We start from the raw sequence: 27,914 nt of genomic DNA on the forward strand, positions 1-27,914 counted from the left end.
TTCTATTGTTTAGCAGTGCGATTAAAACTATAATTAATTTTTTTAATTTGATTAATTTTTTTAATTGCTTGAGTTAACTGTAATTAATAGACAGCCCTAATAGGTACTATGTTTGCCCTTCTCCAGTCTTCTGAGACCTCACCCATCCCCCATGTGTTCTCAATGATAATTAATAATGCTTCCAAGATTGCTTTAGCTCAGCGGTTTTCAACCTGGGGTTCACACGCAGACTTTTGTGTCTATGGAGTCTGTGAAAGGTTGTCATTACCAAAGAATAACAGTTTTCAACCAGTGGTTCAGAGACTCTGAAATTTTTTAAGGGCCGCAAATGAAAAAGGATTGAAAACCATTGCTTTAGTGAGTTCCTTAAGTACCTTAAAATGAATTTCTTTGGGACCTGCCAACTTGAATACAGCTAACATATCTAAATATTTGATAACCTATTCTTCCCCTTTTGGATAATAATCTCTCATTTGGCCTCTAGCCCATGGGAGGGTCAGGCCTAAGGTCATTTGCTTAAAAAAAAGTAGACCTTGATGGAAAAAAGTTTGAGAACCACTGCAAAGAGCTCTCTCTTTTGAATGTGGGCCACAGTGCAAATGAGTTCATCCTTCAGTCTGGTTTGATCATCTCATCACTGCTATGGTCAAAATTCAAATTCCTAATTTTTTCATCACGTCTTTCTCACTGGTTATTCATATTATGGCCATACAGAAATGCTGCCTGTATCACTGTCAGTATAATTAAAAGGCAGAATTGCTTTTAGTTTGACTGTTAGACTATAGGAAAAATTATAAATAAAATAATCCTGGGAAAATAGATTAATAGACTTTAAAGTCAGAAGGTATCAGAATGATCATCTAGTCTGACCTCCTGCAAATTACAGGCCACAGAACCTTGTTAAAAATCCTTGTTAGAGGATTTGGGTCTTGGGATTTTGGCTGTAGTCAATTTTGTATGCATTTTTAGCCAATAACATTAGGGGATTACAACCACAGCCATAAAGTTAACAACAATTTACACACAGCAAAATTAAGTTGTACTTAAAGTTACATCTTACAAATATTTAATGAAGTTATAAAATTGTATTATGTGTGCTATCAAAATACAACAGTTACCTTTCTAAATAGGAAAAATTGTATTAATCACTTTTATATTTATCACTACATAGCTATTATACACCTTTGTCCAATCATTATTAACTTTAATGGGAAAATTATGAAGACATATTTGCATATTGAAATTAAGTGTAATGAGAATTAATCATACATTCATTGTGGAAAGCAATAACATGATGTTGAATGTCAAATCATGGAATCTCACAATTCAGAAACTGACTTGCTTCTTGAATATCAACATGCATTTATAATATAACGCAGGCTGCACTGAGAGAGTGTAAGAAATTGCAAAGAAAACTGTTTAGTTTTCCTTCTGAAAGTGTGCCCTCTCAATGCACTCTGATTTGTTTATGGAAATGTAAGTTGTCTGCACATGTATTGGCAATAATAGCTTAATTTGTTTAAGGTTTGCATATGACTATACTGGAGATAATGCCATATGTAGACAAACTCTCACTGAAAGATTCACTATCCCTGATTAACTTTGACTATATCTACACTGCAGAGCCTTAGGCCTGGTCTACACTACGCTGTTAAATCAATTTTAACAGCGTTAAATCGATTTAACGCTGCACCCGTCCACACTACACTGCTCTTTATATCGATTTAAAGGGCTCTTTAAATCGATTTCTGTACTCCTACAAAACAAGAGGAGTAACGCTAAAATTGATATTACTATATCGGATTAGGGTTAGTGTGGACGCAAATCGATGTTATTGGCCTCATTATTTTACAGTAGCTACCCACAGTGCACCGCTCCAGAAATCGATGCTAGCCTCGGACCATGGACGCACACCGCCGAATTAATGTGCCTAGTGTGGACGCGCACAATCGACTTTATAATATGTTTTATAAAATCGGTTTAAGCTCATTCGAATTTATCCTGTAGTGTAGACGTAGCCTTAGTGGAGATGCAGCATATGCTGATACAGAAGTGTTTCTACCAGGGTTGGAACACCATCTCCCAAAACCACATTAGCTATGCTGACAGTATCACTCTTCTATCGGCACAGCTGCATCTACACTGGGTTTTTTGTTGGCATAGCTATGTTGCTACTATACCTGACTGACATACCTATGCTGGTATAAATGTAGCCCAAGCCTTCATGTATGACACTCTTATTCTGGAATAAGGGCTTGTCTACACTACCAAGTTTTGTTGACAAAACTTATGTCAACACCCAAAAGACGACAAAACAAAAATCGCCATAGGGTGTTTACACTTGTGCCACTGTTGACAGATCACATCCATCCACATTGGGGACACCATCATTGACAGGGTGAGCAATAAACCATTGGTATGTATCCCACAGTGCAGTGTTGTGGGAAGGAAGAGTTGATCGCTGCACATCTTGGGATTCTCTCTGAGTTCTCCCACAGCCCCCTCAGCTGCCGAGAGCAACATCATGAGCAGCTCTGTGAGCTCTCAGTGCTGAGAAATGGCAAAGCAGCACAGCAGTCTACCTACTGCTCTATTCCTAGTTCAGGGCAGAATAGGAGCATTCCAAAGATTTGCTCTTTGTTTGTTCCTCAGATGAAGCATCATACAGATACTTCCCGGAGCTTTGAAAGGGGAAGGAGCTTTGAAAGGATGCCTGCCTGCAGGGCAGCAGAGATCAAAACACTGAGCAATCAGGGTAAGCATTGTGGGATATTGGCAGAAGCCAGTTCTGTCGACAAAACAACCAGCAATCTCTACATTGGCTCTTTGTCGACAATAAAGGGCGAGGAAAAGACAAAAGTCTCTCGTAGGGGAGGAAGTTTTTTGTCACCAAAATGGTGTTTTTCTCAACAAGAGGTTCCATTGTACTGTGTCCACTCTTGCAGTTTTTGGCGACAAAACTTGCCAGTGTAGACAAGCCTTAAGAGTGCCTTATTCCTCTTTTGCTTAACCCACATCAGAAAAAACATTATTCTGGAATAAGAACCCATTACTGTGGAATTATTTAGGGATAGTGTAAGGGTCCGGTGCTGGGGCTCGTCCCCCTCAGGTGCGGCGGGGAACCAGGGCGCCTCCCTAGAGATAGTTAATCAGGGATTTCTCCATGTTTAGACAAGCCCTGAGACATACGCAGAAGTCAGCTAAAAATCTTTGTTCAGTAATTTTTATTTATATACATTGCACTCAGGTAACCCCTTAGTATTAGTAAAAATATTGTAGGACGTCCCTCTATGGAACTCCCATCAGCACTCCAGAAGGCCCTGAGTTTTGTGTTAATTTAAGTTCCTATTCTGTCAGCAATAATTGATGTGATTGCTCAAAACAGCATTTTACCAAGGTCCTGAACATCTCCCATCACATCCTCTGCTTTCATCCCCAACCCACTTGTTTCCCACACCGACCTACTCCTCCAGGAGCCCTTCCCTGGGAACTACTCCTCCAAGTTTGCTACCTGAACCCCAGATCTGCTCTTCCACTGCCCCCCTGCGAATCCACACAGCTCTTCCCCATCCCCTCCACTCGCTACCCTCCATTCCGCACCTGCCCCTCGCTCAGCCTCTTCTCCCCCTCCCGGCGCTGTCGCTGCGGCGCAGGACAGGATACAGGACACAGAACACAGCGAAACTCCCAGCGAAGGGCAGAAGCTTCAGTTGGGCTTCACTTCTCTACTACGCATGCGCACATGTTTCGCGCATGCTCCTTAGAGCCGCAGACGGAGGTTGCGCGTGCGCAGACGGTAGACACAATTCCACCTGAGGCCGCGCACTTCTTTCCCCCCCTGTTGCCCTGATTGCTGTGGTGTCATCGGCGCTTGGCCGGTCTCAGCCGCCCCCGGCTGCTGTGACTCGAGTGCCTCCGCGGCCTGCCATGCCCATTGCTCGGCTCGCGCAGCACTGAGGGAGCCGCCGGTCATGGCAGAGTTCCCGCCAGTGCCGCTTTCCCTGCGGGAGGAGCCCCCGGCCGCCCGCTCTGGCTCCGAGTCCGAGTCGGAGGCCGAGCTGTCGCAGAGCCTGGCCCGCACCAAGATCCGCTCCTACGGCAGCACGGCCAGCGTAGCGGCCCCCTTGGCGGAGCGCTACCTGGAGCATCGCCTCAGCGCCGGCGACACGCTGCAGGGCATCGCGCTCAAGTATGGAGTTACGGTAAGGGCGGCCCGGGGGGCGCTGGGAAGGCGAGGCCCCACTGGCGCCAGAGCCCTGGGAGGGGAGGCCGCCTGGCCAGGCGCGAGGAAGGATGGGCTTGTGGCTGAGGCGCCGCGCAGAAAGGCTGCTCAGTCCCTGGGACAATGGGCGGGTCCGCATTTGTAGAGGAGGTGTCGCAACCCTTCCTAGTCTTCCTCGCCTCAGAGCTTAAATGCTGGGCCTGGGCCCGGCGCGACCGCACCACGTGTGCGCGGGCCCTCAACTCAGCTGCGATCTGGAGCTACCAGGATAGAATTAACGGGCCAGGCCAATGGGAGTGGGAGAGGAATTCCTAGGAGCAGGGCCGGCCTTAGGATTTATGGTGCCCTAGGCAAGATTATTAAACTGGTGCCCCTGTGCCTGATCTGCTCTTAGCAACACAAACATAAGCTTACAGTATTGGAAAACTTGCCACATTCACGTTATTAAAACCAGTTTCACTTAATTAAGCACACTGTAATGCTGATGGACTAGCACTAAAGAAGCAGCACTACAGAAAAAATTCTGATATGACAGAATGATGCAAATAATATATATTTTTTAATTTATCAAAATTTTATTGGAAATTTATATGAAGAGGTATTGAAACAGAGATTTATTTTTAATTAAAAGCAATCTTTCTGGCTTTTTTGGCTGCAAAATCAGTAATAATGTCATCGTATGACAAAGACAAAGTCGTGTCTTGTTCAATTGCAAGAATAGCAAGACCAGTTAAGCATTCCTGACTCATTGTAGAGCAGAGATAGTTTTTAATGAGCTTTAGTTTTGAGAAACTCCGTTCTCCTGATGCTACTGTTACAGGAATTGTCAGTAGAATACGAGTGGCAATGTACACGTTAGGATATATGTCAACGAGTTTGCGGGTATGAATAAACTGTACAATGTCCATCACCGATTTTGCATGTGGCAACATTGATGACAGTGTACTCAATTCTTCGTACAGTTCAAGTCCATTTAAATCAAAACTATCACCGTGCTTCAGGAGGCTCTCTAGTTCTTGCACTTTGTCATTAGTTGCTCTTGTTTTCCTATTTCGTTGAATTTAGTTATGTCATACAAAAATCTAAACTGTTCATGGTGTACTTGCAACGTATTAAACCTTTCATCAACAGCAGATACTGCTTTATCCATCACAACATTAAAAAATTCAACCTCAAATTTCTTTTCTGGATCGTCTATGGGCATGATCTGCTGTACAGATTCTTCACAAAGAAGTGTCCCTGGCCTTTTTAACTCATATTAACTATGTATTTACTTTATGAAAGTTGGAGAAAACATTGTGAAAACGTAAAACATTGGCTGCCCAACATCTGGGCTGGCAAAAGTTATACTGACTCACAGGGAAAAAAAAAAAAGCAGGAGAATCTTAGTACAACATATGGTCACTCTATACCAGGGGTCAGCAACCTTTCAGAAGTGGTGTGCCAAGTTCACTGTAATTTAAGGTTTCTCGTGCCAGTAATACATTTTAATGTTTGTAGAAGGTTTCTCTCTATGTCTATATTATATAAATAAACTGTTGTTATTATCTGAGGTCTTGGCCACCGGTCCTGCTCAGGCCACTGCCAGCTGAGTAAATGAAACCCCAAACCGGCAGCGGGCTGGTGGCTGGAACCCTAGACAAGGATTCCAGCTCAGCCCGCTGCTGGTCTGGGGTTCTGACCACCAACTCCTGCCAGCCAGGATCCCGGCCGCCAACCCCCCCTCAGCCCGCTACCAGCCTGGGATTCTGCTCACCCAGGCTGGCAGGAGGCAGAGTGGGGCTGGCAGCTGAGCTCCTGACTGGCAAGGGGCCGGCAGCCTGAACCCCAGAGTAGCAGTAGGCTGAGTGCTGCTGGCACCCCAGACTGGCAGCAGACTGAGCCACTCAACCCCTCCTCGGCCCTGCTCAGCCCGCCACCAGCCCACTCAGCCCACTGCCGGCTGAGTGAATGGAACCCTAGGCTGACAGCAGGTTGAGTGGTTCAGGTGGCCTGCTCAGCCCACTGCCAGCCTGGGGTTCCTTGAGGGTCCCCAGGCCAGCAGCAGGTGCTGAGTGGGACTGATGGCTGGTATCCCAGCTGGCAATAGGGCAGCAGCCGGAACCCCAGAGCAGTGATGGGCTGAGCCGCTCAGCCTGCTGCTGCATACCATCAAAAATCAGTTCACCTGCCACCTTTGACACGTGTGCCGTAGGTTGCCGACCCCTGCTTTATACACTAGTAAGGAGATGAGCATATTACGGTTGTTGGAGGGCTCTTATCAGGAGTAACAGGCTATAGGAAAGTCAGTCAACATTTTTTATTTCTCTGAGGAAAACTAGCCCACTCCCTGCCTCAAACCAAACCTGTCACTAATAATTGTCAACAACTTAATTTTCTGTTTTTGGCTAAGATATTGATTTTAAAAAAAAATATTGAAATTGGATTCAGGATTGTTAGCAAGAATTTTTGGCAAACAAAGTTGTTAAATGACAATCTAAATGGCAACACAGTACTGCTTTCATGCTTGGCTCACCCCCCAGCCTGCTCGTCCAACAGCTGCAGTAGAGGAGGAGATAGGTGGAAAACTGCAGGACCCCAAAATCCACCTCTGGGGTGCAGAGTGGCAACAGCAGCAGCAAACCCTCAGGTCCAATCACACGCCAGTAGGCACCTCCGCCAGCCCAACGGACCATGGTGAAGTTAGCACAGCATCTGATCTCAGGGACGGGGCACCCATGGAGCCACAGCAGCTCATCCTGCCCTGTGCAGTTCCCCCCAGACGAGATGGATCACTGGCAGCTGCCAGCCCGGAGGAGAGGCGCTCCCCAGCTAGGGTGGCCAGATCCAGATGTCCTGATTTTATAGGGCCAGTCCCGATATTTGGGGCTTTGTCTTATATAGGCACCAATTACCCCCACCTAGAGTGACCAGACAGAAAGTGTGAAAAATCAGGACAGGGATGGGAGGAGGGGGTGTAAAAGGAGCCTATATAAGAAAAAGACCCCAAAATTGGGACTGTCCCTATAAAATAGGGATATCTGATCACTGTACCCCAATCCCCTATCCTGATTTTTCACACATCTGGCTAACCCCAGCCAAACCCTGTGTGACATTCCAATCCTGGCTGCCTGCCGAGGAAGTGAGTTACTTTCACTTTCATTCCTCAGCAGGCAGCCAGCCAGCCCTCCCCCCACCTATTCCCCAGCACCTCACCCAACCCAGCCCTGACGGAAGGGAGGGAGGAGAGAGAGAGGGGTGCTCCGTGGGGCGGGGCGGAGAAGAATGGATGTTATGGGGGACAACAAAGGATACTGGTTCCAGAGCGACAGAGCCTGCCTCACCTCACCTCAGCTGGGGGGAAAGAGTCACACTCACAGATGAGCTCCTTCCCCAACCCCTACCCCCTCCCCTTCCCAGAGACCCCAGCAGCCAATCTCATTCCTCAGACTGTGCTGCATTCGGCTCTCTCCAGCAGCCCTGCTTCTACACTGTCTGGGCTGCCTGCAGAGTGGTGCCCCCAGGCAGAATGAGGCCCTACGCGGCTGCCTATTCTGCCTATGCCTAAGGACGGCCCTGCCTAGGAGGGATCCCTGGCGAGGTGTAAGCCACTTGGAGTCTGGCCATGGAGTGAAGGAGGAATACCCAGCCAGCTATATGGTACAGGAGCTGCAGTGTGGGAAATCCTTAGCCAGCTGTGAGTAGGGTTGCTAGTTTTAGTTGGATGTATTCTTGGCGTTTTCATCACATGATATCTTTACTTAAAGATTAATCTTTATTTCCTGGAGACTCCTGGAGGGAAGCCTGGATGGTTGGGAACCATAGCTGTCAGGCAGAAGAAATGGGATGGAGAGTGACAGGAATCCTTGGTTAGATATGAGCCAAATGAGGTTGTAAGAGAGATGGGATGAGATGAGAAGAAGGGGGCATAGAGAGGAAAAATTCCTCATCACATGCAAGTTTTGGGGGACAGTAGGGTGATGGGGGAATTAATGCCTAGCCCTCCATGAGCCAGTGGTTTGTGATGGAGGAGGGCTCAGTCCCTCCCTGGCCATGTGTTAAAGCAGAGTTGCAGGAATAGATGAAGAAATGCTTGGCCAGCTGTGAATAAGAAGACCATAGATAGGGAATCTTCGTCCAGGTGTGAGTCTCTAATAAATGTATTGCTGCAGTAATGCATCCACAACCATCCCTTAAAAAAATAATAATCTCAAATTAATATCTACAACATGACAATGTGGCCTAGTCCACTGTGCAGGCTCCAGGAACCTGTACATGGTGGTTTCTAATAAGCTTTTGCAGATCAGCATAGTTAAGAATATTTTTTTTCTTGTGAGAGTCATAATACATAAGATGTGCTATACATTACCCATGCAAACCACCACCTGCTGTCTCTAACATCATGTCATAATAGTTTTCAAACCAAATTTCAGCTGCCCTAAGGGAAAACATACCAAAACCCTTCTAGCAACAGCTTTTTATATACAGTTGTAATTAACAATATTTGGCTCCCATTGTGAATAAGGTCAAAGTATTTATTTCCTTTTGGGAAGAAGAATACCTCTACTTTGAGTCAAATCCTGATTTCCACAGCATTACTCCTATCAGTAAGGAGTAATGCTGTGGAAGTCAGTGGAGTTACTCTGGCTTTTTTTTGGTGTAAAAGCAGAATCTGACTCAATAAGGCTCTGTGAATAAGCTGAATTGGTTTGCCATTAGTTTATTTATACACTCACCATTGTAACTTATTTCTCACACATTATAAAAAACCCTGTCGCGTCTAGTGACAAATGGTGTTGGAAATGTTTAAATTTGGTCTTTATTCAGAACTGGGACTAGTGCATTGTAGTTCAATTTAATTAAAATGAATTTGTATAAATGTATTTCTAAATAGGAACTTCAGTATTTCAGAGTGGCATTATAGCATGGAATACTAACATTAAAAAATTAAGCTCAATTTTTAATTTGTATTTAAATTACTTAAAATACATTTCAAGCCAGACCTGTCAGAGAATACACTTGAAACAAAATAGTAATCTAGCCCTCAATTTCAGATGTCAAGATGTGCCTTTTTTAGTTCTCCCTATTTAAATTGCCATTGTGACAGTATAAGTAGTAACTACTAATTTTTCACTCCCATTTGCTATCTACCAGACATTCCTAGCAGTCTCCTTAATTTACCAAGTCTTGAGTAAAGGCTTTAGAGTTTTAACACTCCCATAATGTAAACAGAAGATTTTTTAAAATAGAAACTTAGGACCAACTTTTATTAAAGAATCTTTGTATATGCCTTATAAAATGAAAAGCGCATTAGCAGCAATCCCAGTCACACTCTGCTCTGCCTCATAGGGCTAAACCAAGTCACTGACGTTTCTGAGAGTCTCTGTTGACTGATGAGAGTTGGATCAGGTCTTACTTCAGCAGGGGCTGAGAGTGGTGTGAATGCAACATCCTCATCTCTTGAGAAGGTGAGGAGGATGAACTTGCACCTCTAACAATGACTTCCTCCAGCTGTTTAAGAAGAGGTATTGATTGTCTTTAAAGGAAACAAAATGGTCCACATATTTGCCCTTCACCAGAAGAGTGCTGGCTACAACATGGGGCATCATGTTTATCTACCATAGGTATTTTTCAAGTTGCTCTTGTCATTCTATCCACATGCCATATAGGGAAAAAGATATCCAAGGCCTTATTCATCTACCCCACTTTAAACAAAAGCTTTCTGCTTTGGCTACCTTCCTTATTGCTCCTATTGGTTGTAGCAATTATGGGAGCACTAGTGCTGATAGTCACTGTCATCTGGACCTGTTATGAACAAGGGTAATGTAGTATAGATGAAGCCTACTACTGATGAGAGATCGAATGGGGGTGGGGGGAGATGTTAATTTGTGATCTTTAGTGTAATCTCTTTGGTAATCTGGGAAAATTTTGATGTTTATAAATCATATATTTGTAAAGCTCTATCAAGCTGATTCTGTTAAACATCAAATAAAATTTTTAGTCGAAATATTGTAAGAGAATAAGTGAGTGTGGGTACGTAATTGTGGGAATTAAAAGGATGATGGCTAGAATATTGTTAAATGTTGTTCCTACAAAGCCAAGAAGGTGTGCGCTTTCTGCAGTGTAAACATTAATTCCTTGTAGGGTGACCAGATAGGAAATGTGAAAAATCGGCACGGGGATGCGGGGGTGTGTGTAATAGGAGCTTATATAAGAAAAACCTAAAAATCGGGACTGTCTCTATAAAATCGGGACATCTGGTCACCCTAATCCCTTGCAGCATCCCTAAATAAGTGACTACTATTTGTATTTTTATTTTACTGATTGCGTTCTCCAAACATAGGGTGCATGTGTAATAAGAAAGTTCATAAGCATTTTCTGCCTCGGAACAGCTTCACCTATGGCTGTGTTAAACGTTTTTTACCACCAGATTGTCCAGTTCCAGGGTTGAACAACATTAAGGTTAAAATACCTGTACCCTGTTTGCATTACAACTTGCAAACTTCACCTGTTTTTACCACAGGTGGACTTATGCCAGTGCACAGAAATACTTATGAATTTTCCCAGGATAGGAAAGGTAACAGTGTCAAATTCCACTAACATTTACACCTGTGAATCCTTATTGGAGGCACTGGAGTTCTGTGAGTGTAACTGAAGGCAGAACTTAGTCAGCAGTTCTCAAGCGACTACCCAAGACTACTCACAGAATTTTAGAGTGGAGATTAAAACATAGGGGTCCCTTACTCCTACCACTAAAATACATGGGCTCTCTGAAGGGCTGCAAGAAGATATACTTAAGCAGTATTCCAGGGAGGAAGAACAAACCTTCACTGGCAGAGTTACAGTGAAGCATAATAAACAACTTTAGGATGCATTATTTATCAGCTGTCGTTTTGCTAGTTGCTTTACAAATGCAAGTCATGGTAGACATATTGGGTTTCAGCCTTTGTGCTACAGTTCTGTAGATTGATTTCTCCTTTAAAGAAAGTCATGCCTTCCAGTTACCAGAGTAATCAGAATTTTGGTATTGAGCAAATAAATGATTCTGTATGCTTTGGTGGCTTCTGGGGCCTTGGCCCTGAGATGTTCTCCAGACTGGAAGCTGGGGCTCCAGCTCTGGTTTTGCAACCTACCTAGTGAAATGGGGGCAGTGTAGGGAGTGCACTGTGATCCAGCTGACTCTCCTTTGTGGGGAACGTTGGAGAGCAAGAGGCACTTGCAGGTAGGTCCTAACAAGACAGGGAGATTAAAATAACATTTCACACGCTTGGACGTAGCAGAATGTCAGATTCTAGTGCAAAAATGCTAAATTCCATAACATCTTAGAAAATGGCAAATTCCACAGCCATGAAATCCTGGGAACCACAAGGCCCTGATAGAGATGAATAAGGCAGCTCACACTTCTCAGAACTGTTGTTTCAGGCTCTCTGCAGTCATCACTTCATCAGTTTGCATTTAGTTCCTGTTTTTAAGGTTCTAGGGCTAGAAACTATTACAGACAAAACTGAAAGCTGAGATTGTGCAGCTATGGGTGACTGTCATGGCAAATTCTGCAGCTGCAGAATCCGTGGGGCCCCTACCCATAATGATAGAAAGATGGACCTCACTGAGATGTCAGTTTCTATTGTGCGTTGGGCAGGTTACTTGAGATCAAGATGGATAACCCAGTGGTAGGACTTCCAAGCTGGGTTTTGATATTTGTATAAATTGATTGGGTAAAATAAGGAGGGTAGCCACTGTTCATGCTGTAGAATTCCAATAGATGGTTTTGGCCAGGAAGTGACCACCTACACTACTGTTCTCACAAAATATGGGGCCAAGTTCAGGACCTAATTAGAGATCTCTGCATTTATGTAAAACCAAACACACCAAAGTAGGGAGTGGCACCATAGATTAAACATTCATTTGATGTCTCCAAAACCCAGGAAGTTCACTATTTTGGGGTCTTTTATGATAAGCAGTCAGCTACATGGTCTAAACATCTTAGTATACCTTTGAAGCCCTGAACACCTTCACATGCTGGGAATACTTATACTTTAGGTAATTTCGTCGGTTCTCTGGGGGTTGCTCTCTCAGACTGGCCCCAACATGAATGCAAAATAATGCAGCTTTTTTGCTGCATTATTGTGTATTCTTTGTTGAGCAAAGATAGCCTAAATTTGGGTTGTGAAGAGAATGGAATACTCAAATTTAGGGAAAGGTTCTTTATGTAGAACAAAAAATGTAGCCTTAGGGAGACTTCCAGTAGCATAAAGTCTAGTGCATGGACAAAGAAAGCAAAGCAAAAAGGCTGAGTTAATGGCAAGACAGAACATACAGAACTCTACTCTGATATAACGCTGTCCTCGGGAGCCAAAAAATCTTATCGCGTTATAGGTGAAACCGTGTTATATCAAACTTGCTTTGATCCTCCAGAGTGCGCACCCCCTCCCCCTCCACCCCCGGAGTGCTGCTTTACTACGTTATAGCTGAATTCATGTTATATTGGCTTGCGTTATATTGGGGTAGAGGTGTAGTTGAGAATAACTGTTCTAAATTCAATAGCTCCTTTTATGTTCTAAATTAAGACAAAGTAATTGTTTCAAGGGAAGTCTTTACTTATAAAACTGCTGTATGCTTTGAGGATGGTGGCATTCTGTACGTTACAGAAATCAGTATTGCTTCAATTTAATTGTTTTTTCTTCTCTCTTCCAGATGGAACAAATAAAAAGGGCAAATAAACTATTTACTAATGACTGTATATTCCTGAGGAAAACCCTGAATATACCAGTTATATCAGAGAAGCCGTTATTGTTCAATGGACTTAATTCGCTGGAATCGCCTGAGAATGAAGTTATTGACATTTCTCTTTGTGATGAAGGACCAATGACAGTTCAGGAAGAGAGTAGTTCTTCTCCCAGTCCTCAGGAACCTGACAATCAACCTGCTGCACCTGAAGAACTATCTGCCAAAGATTTTCTACATAGACTGGACTTGCAGATTAAGTTGTCCAAACAGGCAGCCAGGAAATTAAAAGATGAAGATATCAGGTAAACTAGACTTTAAAATGAAGCATCTAATTTCAGTTTAACACTTACTCCTATTTATATCTGAGTTGTTGTAAGCCTATTTTTTGTGGCATTTGGACAAACACTAGTTATATTTATGTCTATAATCTTTCTGATTTTAGGCTTATTTGCAGCACCCATCACAAATCACATTTATCATGTCGTGTAATGGACTATAGGAAGGTTCTTGGATACTACGATGATTAGGATAGTATAAAAAGCTATCTGAGTCCTGGCTATAAATAAGAGAAAGAATAACATCGTGTAAAAAGTATCAGAGGGGTGGCCGTGTTAGTCTGGATCTGTAAAAAGCAACAAAGAGTCCTGTGGCACCTTATAGACTAATGCTCCAATATGTCTGTTAGTCTATAAGGTGCCACAGGACTCTTTGTTGCTGTGTAAAAAGTGTTGGTATAACACAGATTTCTGATTTGGTAGATGGTTATCCATATAGGCTCTGATTCAGCAAAGTACCAAGCACCCAAACACCCTGTGGGAGCTGAAGGTGTATAATGATACATTACTGGCCCCCCTCCCCCCGCAAAGCAAAAATCGGAAATGGCCCCCAATACACATTTGTAGATGTGTCCAATCTCATACAACTTTAGTTTCTCACCCAAGCAATGCTTATTCCCCCTAGTAGCTGTCTCTTCCTCCTTTACCACCCTCATACATTCACCTTCCCTTAGGCCTTGCCTTCACTAGGGAAAAAGATGTATTCTTAGCTAAGAGGAGGCTCTAATGGCTTCATCCCATATCTCCATACACAATCCCCTTCCATAAGGGGGTTGGCCTTTCTCAAACACGCATGCCATACATGGTCTCTGGGAGTTCATCATTCCTTCTTCTCTCGCGTACCTTTCTCCTCCTCTTAGTACCCCCCTACGGCTAATCAGCCACACTTTTCATGTTCACCCCTTGGAACTTCATTCATTAGTAGCTCCTTGGAGTGAAGCCAGAAATCAAGCCTTGCAGAAGTTGCTCCTTCCAGCCCTCTGTTGGCTTCAGTAGAGATATACAGGCAACTGCCTGCCCAGGTGAGCTGCTCCTTAAATTGTACATGTGAAAAACCACAATGTGAAGAGGAGGGCATGCCAGCTGCTGAAAAGGAGCAACTATCTACTTCTCCAGCTCTCAGGAAACAGAAGGTGGAGGTGCTGCATCTCCTTTCTAACTAACCAATGAGAGGCATCTCTCTTCTCTCCCCGAAGAGAGACTTGGGGTATGTCCAGACTACCTGCCGTATTGGCGGGTAGCAATCAACTTCTCGGGGATCAATATATCACTTCTCATCTAAATGTGTTATATTGATCCCCGAATGCGCTCCCCGTCGACTCCGGAACTCCACCAGAATGAGCGGCGATAGCGGAGTCGACAGGGGAGCCGTGGCAGTCGATCTCGCGCCGTGAGGATGGGAGGTAAGTTGGAATAAGATAAGTCGACTTCAGCTACGGTATTCTATGCCGTATCTTACATAGACACCCCCCACCCCCAGGGTAGACCAGGCCTTGGACAGCAGGAGCCCTTGCAGTCATTTAGGCCACAAGATCAGTGTTTTCTCGTGCAAGGGCCCACGTCAGAGTTCAGGCCTCTCAAAAACTACAAATGCTGCAGTATGGTACTTAAAGCCTTAGTGCTCAGCACCTCACAAGACCAAACCTGTTGTCTCAGATGACCTAAGTTAAAATTCTACCATATGAACATAAGAACGCCCATACTCGGTCAGACCAAAGGTCCATCAAGCCCAGTATCCTGTCCTCTGATAGTGGTCAATGGCAGATGCCCCAAAGGGAATGAACATATAGGTTATCATCAAGTGATCCATACCCTGTCACCTAATCCCAGCTTCTGGCAAACAGAGACTAGAGACACCTAAATTTTATAATTTAGTATCTTATTGTGCAATTAAATATATTCTTAATGCTGTAAATATATAAGCATTGTTCCTGAGCTGTATGTAATAGCAACTAGAAAAGTTAGTAGCTGGGCTAGCAGTAAGAATATTTTTAGGAGGGGATTTGGCAATACAATTCTAGTGTTGAGCTGCTGGACAAACCCCTTGTCATGTACGATCCAGTGAGTCTAGTTCATTTTTCACTGCACTCTACACACAGCTCCCTTGTCCTGAGGATGCATATTTAGGTCTGTTGTCTCACATAGAAGGCTGTGGATGCTCTGAGTTAAGAGTCTTGTCTGATTAGCACATTTTTCTGTGTCATAGGGTAGACTTTCTGAACTGCTCTCTCCTTTAGCTCATCACTGTTAAGTCTCTTGTTCATCTCTTGATATGCGTCTGCATATTTGACTGGCATAGGCTGCACTGATGTACTGTATTTCCCCAAGCCAGATTCTCTCATGCAGAGAAGGAAAAAAAAAAAAACTTCCCTTTTCTCACTCACATTCTTTGAATACAAAAATCAAAAAGAGAAATAACTCTTTCCCACCAGAAAATAAATAAAGCATATGAAACATTTTGCAAATTTCCTCACAGAAGAGCAGTTGTAAAGAAACCAAATAGAGAAGGGAAATTCCTTTCTGAATGAAAAGGTAACAAAAAAAATTTGAACCATAATAAAAACTCAATATAGCTCAATAAACCATTTTAAATGTTTGGTTTTCCATTAGAAACCTGATATCTCCACAGCCCTTCCCCTTTAAACAGTTATTGAAACAGTAAACCATTGCAGAGCAATTCTGAATTTGAGAAGGAGTTGAACCATACGATATGAAGTCCACACTTCCAATTCATCTCCTCTTCCACCCCAGAAGTCAGAGATTGGACCCTAGGTTTTGGTTTGGTCTGTTTTGTGTGCATAGGAGAACTGGCCATGAAATCCAAATTTGGGTTCAGATTTCCACCCCTCTCCACATTTAGGGGAGTAGAGATCTGGATTCTTGTCCATTTCATGGGTTAATGGTATTCATCTGCCACCGTCATTTAACTTGCATCATCTTTAGCATAGTTGAGGACACTGTGCAGGACATTGCTGATGAATCTCGTGATAAACCTGCTGAAAAGGTGACATTAACATGTGAGTACGTGTTGTTGACTTAGCAGTTAAGCTGGGCTGACAGAGACCACAGGTCTCAAGCAAGGATTTTGCTTATTTTAACATCCCTTGCACACAATAAAATGTTAATGTGTAGGAGGGAATTCATTTCAGGACCTCAGCAAACTATACACATAAAAAGTAGTTTGTGTTCAGAGTGACTGGTTTAAAGAGAGGGACATTTTACTGTTCCTGTCTGCTTCCTTATGTGTGTTTTGGGTCATAGCTTGGAAAACACAACTTTATTGCTGCATTTGCTCCCCAGTCAGTCAAAAAAGGGCAAACTACATTCACTTTTGTATATGCATCATTAACAAAATTACAAGAGTACAGATTTTTGTGGGTCATGATGCTGCATGAAGCACAAAAGCACAGCTTGATTATCTGATTCCAGCTTGAACCTCCATTTAGAAACTAGATTGTCAGTTATAGTCACAGGAAAAAGCTAACTTAGGAGGCAGAGTAAGAATAAATATGTAAATTTAATAGATAATGTTACTGAGCTACATGTGGGGTTTTATTCTCCCCACAACTTCCGTAGACTTTAATGGGAATCAAGTGCTACAGCCCTGACAATGTGCCCAATGTGGTGGGAGGGGGCACTGATTTGATATCTTTCTAGTCTCATTTGTAAGTCTTACAGCATTTCAAACAGGTGAGCACTCATTGAAGTGCACACAGGTAGGTTTCAATGTATAATCAGATATCTCGTGGACTTAGAAGCAATTGAGGCATTACAATTCTTCAAATAAGTGTGCTGTACAATGTTGTAATATGTGTAACTTTTACTTATGATATAGGTGGGATTTCACCTGTATTGAGTCACCTAGACCTTCATCAGTACTGTAAAAATAAAACTAAATGTACAAGTGTTGCCTTAAGCATATATGGCACTTTATCCAAAAGGACCCCAAAGCACTTCACAGACTGTGGACCAGAATCTGATCTGTTTCATTGGTATAAATCAGAGTAACTCCTTTTGGTTTTTATTGGTTACTCTGGATTTATAGCAGTGTTAGTTCAGAATTGGGCCCTTCCATCAGTCTGTATATAACCGAGAGAGTTTTGTGTATGTACATATAAATGCACTTACCAATTCTGCATCTCTTGCTTTTACTGTTGTTAACTACTGAACCCTCTTCATAGCTCCCCAAGTCATTGTTCTCCAGACTCTAGCATGTGCAGAATGGTGTTGCTTGCCTTCCTACACACCCCACCCAAAGAACTGGGGTTCCCACTGTTTCAAGATCCCATTCAAAAATGCCGTCCTTGTTTTCACATTCTGCATGAACTTTTTCTTCTCCTTCACTTTTTTCTAGCATGTGCCTCCTATATCTTGCCATTGTTTAGGAAACCTGCTTTTCTGCAGCTTCTGACACCTGGCAAAATCTAATATCTCCCCCCCCCCCCACCATCAGCTCTTCAGTTTTATCTGAAAACATCTTTTCTCCTGTGCATAGAATATCATTGTCCTCTCAGATTTGGGGCGAGGGGGGAGCATGGATTTAACTCTATAAAGCCTTTTAGGATGCAGTTTGTGTGAAAGGTGCTCTGTACACAACATAGACAGATTGTAATGTTATCATACCCAGTGGATTATGGGACTTTGAGCACAATTTGGCCACTCAGTCAATGTTTCTCTGTCATCATTACATGTTAGTATGGTATGGCTATAATGAAGACCTTTTTATATGAAGGTAAAAGTGAAATAAGTAAAAATGCTACATTTCAGCTACACTAACCCTGTACATTCTATTTCAAATGGCCTTGGCACATAGTAGAGAGCTTTTCAGATGTGAGATTATGGGATGTACATCAGCATTGGAATGTACTCAAGTGTCAGTTTGCAAAGATGGAAGAAAAGCAACATTTGTTATGTTGCTACATCTTGAACCAGGGAGTAGAAGAATGGATCTGAGGTCTGAGTAAAGAAGACTCCAGCAATAGAGGATTGGCTCCAAAATTCAAAAAACTATCACCTTTCTCCTGTCAGCATGCCTAGGCTAGCGTGACATGCAGGCTAATGGGACATGGCATGTGGTAAGTTGCTCTTTCAGTTCTTTTTCCCTTAAGGTTTTTTTTTTTTTTAAATTTAAATTCTATCACATGCACTCTTACATAGTGGAACTCAGTTACACATGTTAGGCCTGATTCCTTATGCTTAACAGTTCTGCATGCAGAGCCACTGCAGGAGCAGGCCTGATGTAAATGCAATACAAGATGAATACTTGAATTCAATTAACCATCACCTTCCAAAAATTCTATCATTTAACCATGCCCCTTGAAATGACCTCAGTCTTCTTTTGTAGGATTGCTTAGTGGCCAAAGTCTCAGCTTTGGAATACTTAAACCAGTCTGCTATAAATACAGCCCTTCATCTTTCCTAAACAGAAAACTGAGTAACATGTAGGTTGTGAAGGTGGTCTCTTGAATTAGACCTTAAAACTGAAGGCACTGTATGCCTTGCGTGGATGTTAATTCCATGTGATCTTTAACCACAGCCATTATTTGGCTGCTGCCATCCTCCCCAGAGGTGACTGCGTTTCTGTAGTAGTATTTATGAAGAACTTTGTGATCCTTCTGGGTCTTTATAAATGTAAAATTAAGACTCAATCTCTGGCCACCAAGCAAAGAAATGTAAGATATAAAAAGGAGAATGTGTATGGTAGTGGCAGTGCAGGGGCATGGAAGAAAGCAAAATAAAAACAGGTTATCCTTTGATTTTTTGCACATCTGCTTTTGCCCTGTGTTGGTATACTTTAAGTGTATGTTTCGCAAACTATTATCTACTGTGGTGTCTGCAGTGAACCTATATAATGCTGATGTCAGGGTTATGAAGGATGTGTAGTAATTGTTATCCAGTTTTACCCCTGGCTGGCAGAACAAACAAACTTCGTAGGACTGAATTTTCCAGAAATTATTCACTAAGGGTTCTATCTTGTCTATGTGTGTGTTTTTGTAAAAAAATTTACTCTGAATGTGTATGCAACTAAGAAAGATATCATATCTGGATGTAATGCCCTATAAGTTTGATGATTTGTAAGCTCTTTACAATATCATTAAGAGAATTCTATTGAGTGAATGCAGTAAGTTAGTGCATGGGGTCGGGGCATGATTTTTAGTTTGTGCCTTATGACCACTGGGCTGGAGAGGAAGAGGGGGAATGGATATTTAATGATTCCTTCACATCAGAGTTTAGAATGATACTGCATTTGAAAAGAGGCACTGTATAAATCCTTGTCTGCATCTGTGAGCAACACCCTGGCTGCTAGCTAACTGCAAACATGCAACATTGGGAACAGAACCTGTAACTTGAAATTCTGTTAAATTGCCTAGTTCTCAGCTCATTCACTGTGAGAGAAGATGGGAGCATATATGAGATCCATGATATAAAGTTGTTTATTGGTTCTTGTTTTCTTTACAGTTCTCCAGTACCATCAGCCAAAAGAGAAATGTAGAGAGACAGCAATGAACTGAAGAAGCCTTTGAGGATATGTTACATGTTCCAAGAGCTTTTAACTCAAGGGCTTTAATTAGTGTTCCTTTTACAACTGTTGGATGCTTGGTACAAGTGGGGTTAAAGTATCAAATGAATGCTCATTGTCATGTGTGCTGTAAGCAATGACTAGTGTTCATTATTTGTGGGTGAGAAGCATTTGTACAGAAATCTGTGCAGATGTCCTTCTATACCTGCAGTTTGTGTTGGGCTGAGGGTGGCAGGTGCAAATTGGGATACACAGCACTATAAAAATGTTGTAATGCTTTCTTTCCATTCTCTTTTCCTGAAGGAGGAAGTGAGAAAGTAACTTATCACTTGTCTTCATTTTAGTGTATTTAAAAATCTCTTTAATAAAACTTTCCATTTTGTTTTTAATGAAAAAATGTGTGGTCACTAAAATCTGTGACAAACTTATGTATTAATATTGTGATGTGTGCAAGTGTTCATTTGGGGCACTTGTCTCTCTGAAAGGCATAATATATGCAGCTTGAATTACCTTCACCCTTTGGTAGAAGGTGTATATCTTAAATCTGCCCTCGTACAGCCATAACTTGCGCTTCTGAAAATTGTTTGTTTAAATTAAAAGATAACTTCTGTGGTTTTGAATCATAACTGGCGCAGAGTTTCTCATTAACCGTAGTACTAGGGAGAGTATGGAGCTCAGTTTTGAAAGGTCTTCTCATGCAAAATTCCCATTGTCTTCAAGGAGAGCTCCATTTATGGGTGGATATACAGGGTTAAGCCCTCAATTAGTCATCAGCAAGTTTTGAGTCTTCTTTGGGGTGACTAAAACAAGCATTCTGTGCTTCTTGGGCTGTGTTTAACATAACAATGAACAGCTCTGCTTGGATTCAAGTCTGTAATGACTGTTACTAATGCTCTTAACTTGGAAAATAAAGCTTGTCCTTGGGCTTTGTCATGAACCATGCACCATATTGGGTGCCAGTACATAGTATGCTATACTGACAGCTGCACTGGAGGTCAGAACACACTAATATATACACAACAGAAGTGCAGATACTAAATAATGGATGTGGAGAAAAGTTTGTTTCTTATTTGGGTATCCTACCTTTGAACAAAATGAGCAAATCTGCTAACAGAAAATAAGTCTTATTTCCATCCTCCACTTACTCCTATTTACCCCTCCAATCTGAGGCCATGTCTACATCTAAAATTTTGCAGCGCTGGTTGTTACAGCTGTATTAGTACAGCTGTATAGGGCCAGCGCTGCAGAGTGGCCACACTTACAGCAACCAGCGCTGCAAGTGGTGTTAGATGTGGCCACACTGCAGCGCTGTTGGGCGGCTTCAAGGGGTTTCGGGGAACGCGAGAGCAAACCGGGGAAGGAGACCAGCTTCGCCGCGGTTTGCTCTCGCGTTCCGCGAACCACCCTGCAAACCGCAGGGAAGGAGACCTGCTTGCTCAGGTTCGGGGAACGCGAGAGCAAACCGGGAAAGGAGACCAGCTTCGCCGCGGTTTGCTCTCGCGTTCCGCGAACCACCCTGCAAACCGCAGGGAAGGAGACCTGCTTGCTCGGGTTCGGGGAACGCGAGAGCAAACCGGGAAAGGAGACCAGCTTCGCCGCGGTTTGCTCTCGCGTTCCGCGAACCACCCTGCAAACCGCAGGGAAGGAGACCTGCTTGCTCGGGTTCGGGGAACGCGAGAGCAAACCGCGGCGAAGCTGGTCTCCTTCCCCGGTTTGCTCTCGCGTTCCCCGAACCGCCGAGCAAGCAGGTCTCCTTCCCTGCGGTTTGCAGGGTGGTTTGCGGAACGCGAGAGCAAACCGCGGCGAAGCTGGTCTCCTTCCCCGGTTTGCTCTCGCGTTCCCCGAACCGCCGAGCAAGCAGGTCTCCTTCCCTGCGGTTTGCAGGGTGGTTTGCGGAACGCGAGAGCAAACCGCGGCGAAGCTGGTCTCCTTCCCCGGTTTGCTCTCGCGTTCCCCGAACCGCCGAGCAAGCAGGTCTCCTTCCCTGCGGTTTGCAGGGTGGTTTGCGGAACGCGAGAGCAAACCGCGGCGAAGCTGGTCTCCTTCCCCGGTTTGCTCTCGCGTTCCCCGAACCGCCGAGCAAGCAGGTCTCCTTCCCTGCGGTTTGCAGGGTGGTTCGCGGAACGCGAGAGCAAACCGCGGCGAAGCTGGTCTCCTTCCCCGGTTTGCTCTCGCGTTCCCGGAACCACCCTGCAAACCGCAGGGAAGGAGACCTGCTTGCTCGGGGTTCGGGGAACGCGAGAGCAAGCCGGGGAAGGAGACCAGCTTGATTACCAGAGGCTTCCTCAGGTATGCTGGGATACCTGCTTATTCCACGGAGGTCAAGAAAAGCACTGGTAAGTGTCTATACTTGATTACCAGCGCTGGATCACCAGCGCTGGATCCTCTACACCCGAGACAAAACGGGAGTACGGCCAGCGCTGCAAACAGGGAGTTGCAGCGCTGGTGGTGCCCTGCAGATGTGTACACCTCCTAAGTTGCAGCGCTGTAACTCCCTCACCAGCGCTGCAACTTTCTGATGTAGACAAGCCCTGATACAGTTGACCACTAGCACACATGGAACCTGCAAGTGCAGGCAGCTTCCAATTCCCAGAGGCATGTAGTTTTCACAATCTGGTAGAGGTGCTGAGGGCCCTGTTACATTGTCAGTGGTAGGAAATGGAGTAAAGCTATGTGGGCACGAAAGCTATGACTGGTCATCCCTATATCTCTATTTAGAGAGATTCTTCCAGCAAAAAGCCAGAAGTGACATCTTCAGGTGGGAACACCAGGTTTGTTTGTTAATAGGAAAGGACCAAATCATTAGGAAAGTTGTTTGCAAGCTAAGCAAATAAACAGGGAAAATCCAGGAAGTCCATAAAGCTCTTTCCAATATACAACCTACAATCACAAAAAAAGGAAAATATTGCTCCTAGCCCAGTACAGTTAGAGTGTAATAGAGGCTTCAGGACCACTCAGTGACATGGTGGCGTCATCAGTTACATCTTGTAGCGTGCAAAGCTGTTATTTCAATGTTTGCCTAGCCTAGGTCAGAATTTAAGGAGAAACTGTGTTTAGTTAATCTGTGAGATGAGAACCAAAGAGAGATACAGTGGCCTTCATAAAGAGCCCCTTCATATTCATTACAGCTGAATCTTTTCTCTATCATAAGACATCATTCTCTTGCAGAACAGTAGAATATAGACTGATGCCATTTTTTTTTTAAGGCTTCACAATTCTTGGTGCAAAGTATACTTGATAGGTCATATGTGGACCTCATCATATTGGCCAGTGCAAAATGATGTACTGATCTGCATGCTGTGGTGTGTTAGCCTAAGGCTACAATAAAAGAAGATTTGGCATCATGTTTTGAGTGCTAGGAAGATCATGTATGTCCATCTGTCATGAAAGGCATGGGATCATGCAGAACTCTGAAGAAATATGTTTGGAAGGGCCTGATCTGGCAGCGTGTAGGCAAAACTACCATTGACTTTATAGAGATGGGAGTTTGCTTCTATTAGGACTGGAGTGTTAGACCATAAGTGGGTATCAACCTATGCAATGCTGAGACAAATGAGCAAAACTGTGCTCTTATTCATATTTCATAAAGCTAGCTCCTTGGCCATTTCAATTTCACTTCTTGACTATTTAATTGAAAGTGTTTAAATGTGAACTACAATTGTTTTTATACTAAATAGAGGAAAACCGCTCAATTATACAGAAGAGGACAGTTAAATAATACAATACTGGTAACAACTTTAGCCTTAGGGGAAATTACTAAACTGACCCTTCAAACAAGGCTTTGAAATATTTATGCTTCTCTTTAGCTAAAAGATAATTTAGAAATTAAAAACCCTGAGAGGATGATAACTGCTGACATTGCTGCACACTAGTTCTCTGTAGAAAGATCATTTGATCTGAATTTGAGATAAATATTTTTAAATCCATGACACATGAACTTAATCATTCATTGTATGTTGTCTTTTATTGCCATTTCCTTTATTCTTGGTAGAATTCCAATCCAGCATATTGCTCTTCCACAATTTCAGTATATTCTGAGAACCTGTCAACACAACATACCGAGAGGTCCTTGGGCCTCAGGTGCTAGAGCAATGAATGTCCCTCTAACTAGTGACTAAAAGTATCTATTATTAAATAGAGGTACCATTTTCTGGGATGTTAGTCGCAAGATTAGATTTATCACTAATTTTTGGTTTGTTTTATGTGGGCACATTTGGGAGCAGGAGATGATGTAGGCCACGTTCACCCAGGCCTAAGGCACCTGAGCAGGCAACAGACAGAATCTACCGCCCAGGGCTGAGGCCCTCAAGCTTCCGCACCCCACAGGGTGGGAGGGCTCAGGCTTAGGTCCTCCTTCATGGAGTCTTGTAGTAATTTTTGTTGTCAGAAGGGGGTTGAGGTGCAATGAAGTTTGAGAAACCCCAATTTAAAATATTCAAGATAGTCCTTTCAGCGAGGACAGAAAGATAAGGAAATATTATAAATGCTAGGATACCTGTTATCTATTTCAGTAAGGAAAAAATTGGCAAGATTTCTATAATTATTAAACATTTATGAGTTGGTAGCACCTGAAGATCACAATCAGGTTAGGCCCCATTGTGCTAGAAGCTGTACAAACACAAAAAATAACACTTCCTGCCCCAAAGCATGTTATCAACCCCGTACTCTGTTTTTCACAGTTTACAGACTTCAAAAATCTCTCTTCATCCAACTCAACATAAATAGCATTCACAAGCCAAAGTAACTTAAAAATAGAAGTCCTAGTATTGAAATATTTTGGTACATTCAGTATGCTGGGGAATGAACAGATACCTTTCAGAGCTTAGCAGGGAGGGGATTAATCGCTTTCTTCCAGGTAAAGGTAGAAGCACAGTTGCTAGTGCTGAGTTGAGGGATTTTCAGTGTTCTGGGCCAGCTGTTGACAGGTCATATCCCCATTTGTGGTATGAGAGGGATTTGCTGTGGGAGGCTGGGGACTAAGTCTGGCAGTGAGAATCAGCAAGGAAAACTCTCTAGGGAGGAGAGCAGGTGCTCTCTCTTCTCCAGACTTGGCTGAAGTAAGCTGTGCTCTATAACTACTTTGGCTGAGAGAGAAGCTCTACTGCATTTACATTTGCTACATTTACTTTTTTTTGTTGTTTTTTTTAAACTAGTAAAGTGCATCAAAGTGTTTAAACTCCACCTTGCTGTTTAGCTGCCTTTCCTATACTCACCCCCATTCTCATTTTTGGGGCTTATTTCATGAGGTGTTACTGTTTTTCTATAGTTTGTGAAAATACCACACGGGCCTTAGTCAAAACTTCCCCATGACTTCAGTTTTGCCGAAGTAAGTTCTGCAGCATTGGGCTATTGGTCTATTTGGGAGCACATAAATAAATTTTTCACACCAAGTGTCACTGTGATGGTATAAACACACCCTAAATCCTGAGCCAGCGAACTTTCAGTAGAATTTACCAGTAAAAAGGTCATTTACAATTGAAAACTGGAGGCCTCAACCAGCATTCAGCCTTATTTTTCACTGGCTCCTGACTAGCACCCAGTCTGTTTGTTGTAGGCAATGTGCCGAGACTTACTGTATTAGCTTCCATTTTATACTTCAGAATGCGTCAGGTTTTCTTCATCTCACTTAGATCACAGAAGCTAATTAAAATAAAACTTCAGGATGGAGAAGACCTACTTGTATTTTTTTCCCTCCCAAACACCAATTTTAGGAGCTGTAAGCTTCCGTCCACTGCATGGTACTAAAGAGAGCAAATGAATTCAAGAAAAGAGCCATAGTCTCATGGAATGGAGCTAACATGTCAATGCTTTCTCCTTCCTTGTCCAGTCAGGCCAGTCTATGTGAACACTGTGCAATTGGGACTGTCAGTTGTAGGGCACAACTGGGAAAAAGCTATGAAATTTCTAGCCTGTATTCTGTGCTTGTCTCCCCTCTTCACATGGCTGCAAACCCATCCCACTAGAGAGCCAGACGTACCTGTTTTCAGAAGAGACTTTCCCATCTGGGAGGGGTATATGTGGCTTAAATAGTACTCAGCTTTTGGACTGTGGAATACTTAGAAATTTAAACTAAAATCTTCCCTTGGAAAAAGTTTTAGGTGAGTTGCATTTTACACTTTGCTCTGCATGAATGTTATATTTGGTTGACTTTATTATGGTGACATTTACCTGCTGTTCGATACAACATTTTGTTTATTGTTGTCTTGATTGTTTGAGTTTTGGCAATTGGCCTACAGTGTTTCCATTTTCAAGACTCTATTAGGTATCAGTCTGACATTTGGATTTGTCCCAGTTCTGAATCAGCATACAGTGCTACCCCTTGCCCATTTTTGGCTGTGGATTTGCAAAGTGATTGTGGCATAGTTCTCATTTCATTGTTAATTAACTGACTTATGGTTCCCTATCATACCTTGATGCTAGCTACAGTATATAACTATCCTTGGATTAGAGTTGTCATAGTATAATTCCCAAATCTGGACCTTAGCGTCCAGGATATGGGTACTAGCATAAAGTCCTCTAAGCTTAATTACCAGCTTAGATTCTGTAGCGCTGCCACCAATCAGGAATTTTTAGGGCCTGATACCTTCTGGTCCCCCAAAACCTTCCCAGGGGACCCCAAGACCCAGATTCCTTGAGTTTCACAACAAAGGGAAATAAACCATTCCCTCCCACCTCTTTACCTCCTCCCAGATCTTTCCTGCCTGGGTACACTAGGAGATACTGTGAATCAATTCTTGAAACACAACACAAAGAGATCGTTTCTCTCTCCCCCTCACCCAGAGGCAATACAGATTCAAGCTGCCTGAATCTAACACAAAGAGGAAATTTACCTTTCCGTCCTTGCTTCCCACCAATTCCCTGATACATACAGACTCAATTTCTTTGACCCTTAATTAGGAAAGAACAATCAACAGGTCTTACAAACAAAACTTTTAATAAAAAAGAAAGAAAAAAAGTAAAAGGTTTATCTCTGCACTTTAGATGGTAAACAGTTAAGGGTCTTTCAACTTATAAACAATAGAAAGAAACTTTCTCCAGCAGAAACACAATTTAAGCTACTTCTAGCAAGTACACATATGCAAATGGAAAAAAACAAATTAAAAGACTGCGACCACCTTTTCTTACTTACAATTCTGAATAGATAAGAGACTGTAGCAGGGAGATTGGCAGAAACCTGGTTGCACCTCTAGCCCCATCCAGGACCCAGAGAGAACAAGGCCAAACCCAAAACCCACAGACAAAGGCTTCCCTCCACGAGATTTGAAAGTATCTTGTCTCCTGATTGGTCCTCTGGTCAGGTGTTTGCAGGTCACTGTTTGTTAACCCTTTATAGGTGAAAGAGACATTAACCCTTAGCTATCTGTTTATGACACGCGCCCCCAAATCGTAGACAGTGGGGAACCTCACTGGCGGTGATTTCTTCCTATAACTTTAGAATAAACAGATTAATACAACACATGTACCTTTACATATACTACTAAGTATGTAAACTACAAGACTTTCTACATTTTAAGGACAAATTTCAACCAGTGGATTCTGGGAAACTTTCACGAGAGAGTGCATCAGCTACTTTGTTAGAAGCTCCTGAAATGTGCTGAATTTCAAAATCAAAATCTTGGAGAGCTAAACTCCATCGAAGCAGTTTTTTGTTGTTTCCCTTGGCAGTATGAAGCCACTTTAGTGCAGCATGGTCAGTTTGTAGCTGGAACCGCCGTCCCCAAACGTATGGGCGTAGCTTTTCCAGGGCGTACACAATGGCGTAGCATTCCTTTTCACTGACTGACCAGTGACTTTCCCTCTCAGACAGTTTCTTGCTGAGAAACACGACAGGATGGAAGTTGTGATCTGGTCCTTCCTGCATGAGAACTGCTCCTATACCACGCTCAGATGCATCTGTAGTTACTAGGAATGGCTTGTCAAAGTCCGGGGCCCTGAGCACAGGGTCAGACATGAGTGTCAGAAGGCCTTTACCCAGCTTAAGGCGACACTCATTAGTCCACTTGACTGCATTCGGCTGGGTCTTTTTGGTTAGGTCGGTCAGTGGGGCAGCGATTTGGCTGTAGTGTGGTACAAATCGCCTGTAATACCCGGCCAAGCCTAAGAAGGATTGGACCTGTTTCTTGGACTTTGG

At 43.2% G+C, this 27,914-nt stretch overlaps 1 protein-coding gene across 4 annotated transcripts in view; it reads left to right on the top strand.

Annotated features, from left to right (window-relative positions):
- The first annotated feature begins 3,343 nt into the window (after positions 1-3,343).
- The window catches only part of LYSMD2 (LysM domain containing 2), a 38,680-nt gene continuing 14,109 nt past the window's right edge, over positions 3,344-27,914 (top strand). The window contains exons 1-4 of one of the 4 annotated variants that reach the window (XR_007776183.1): positions 3,348-4,202; positions 12,896-13,230; positions 18,196-18,338; positions 19,723-20,180. Coding sequence is in view for 3 of the 4 variants with exons in the window: in XM_050966926.1 (XP_050822883.1) it covers positions 3,972-4,202; positions 12,896-13,230; positions 13,371-13,455 (651 nt within the window). In the remaining variant the exon portion in view is untranslated. Of the gene's footprint in view, positions 4,203-12,895; positions 13,231-13,370; positions 18,071-18,195; positions 18,339-19,722; positions 20,181-27,914 lie in introns of those variants that run through there. The other 3 variants (XM_050966926.1, XM_050966925.1, XM_050966924.1) reach the window with 3 other exon arrangements.

The sequence above is a fragment of the Gopherus flavomarginatus genome, chromosome 9, assembly GCF_025201925.1.
Source record: "Gopherus flavomarginatus isolate rGopFla2 chromosome 9, rGopFla2.mat.asm, whole genome shotgun sequence".
NCBI lineage: Eukaryota > Metazoa > Chordata > Testudines > Testudinidae > Gopherus > Gopherus flavomarginatus.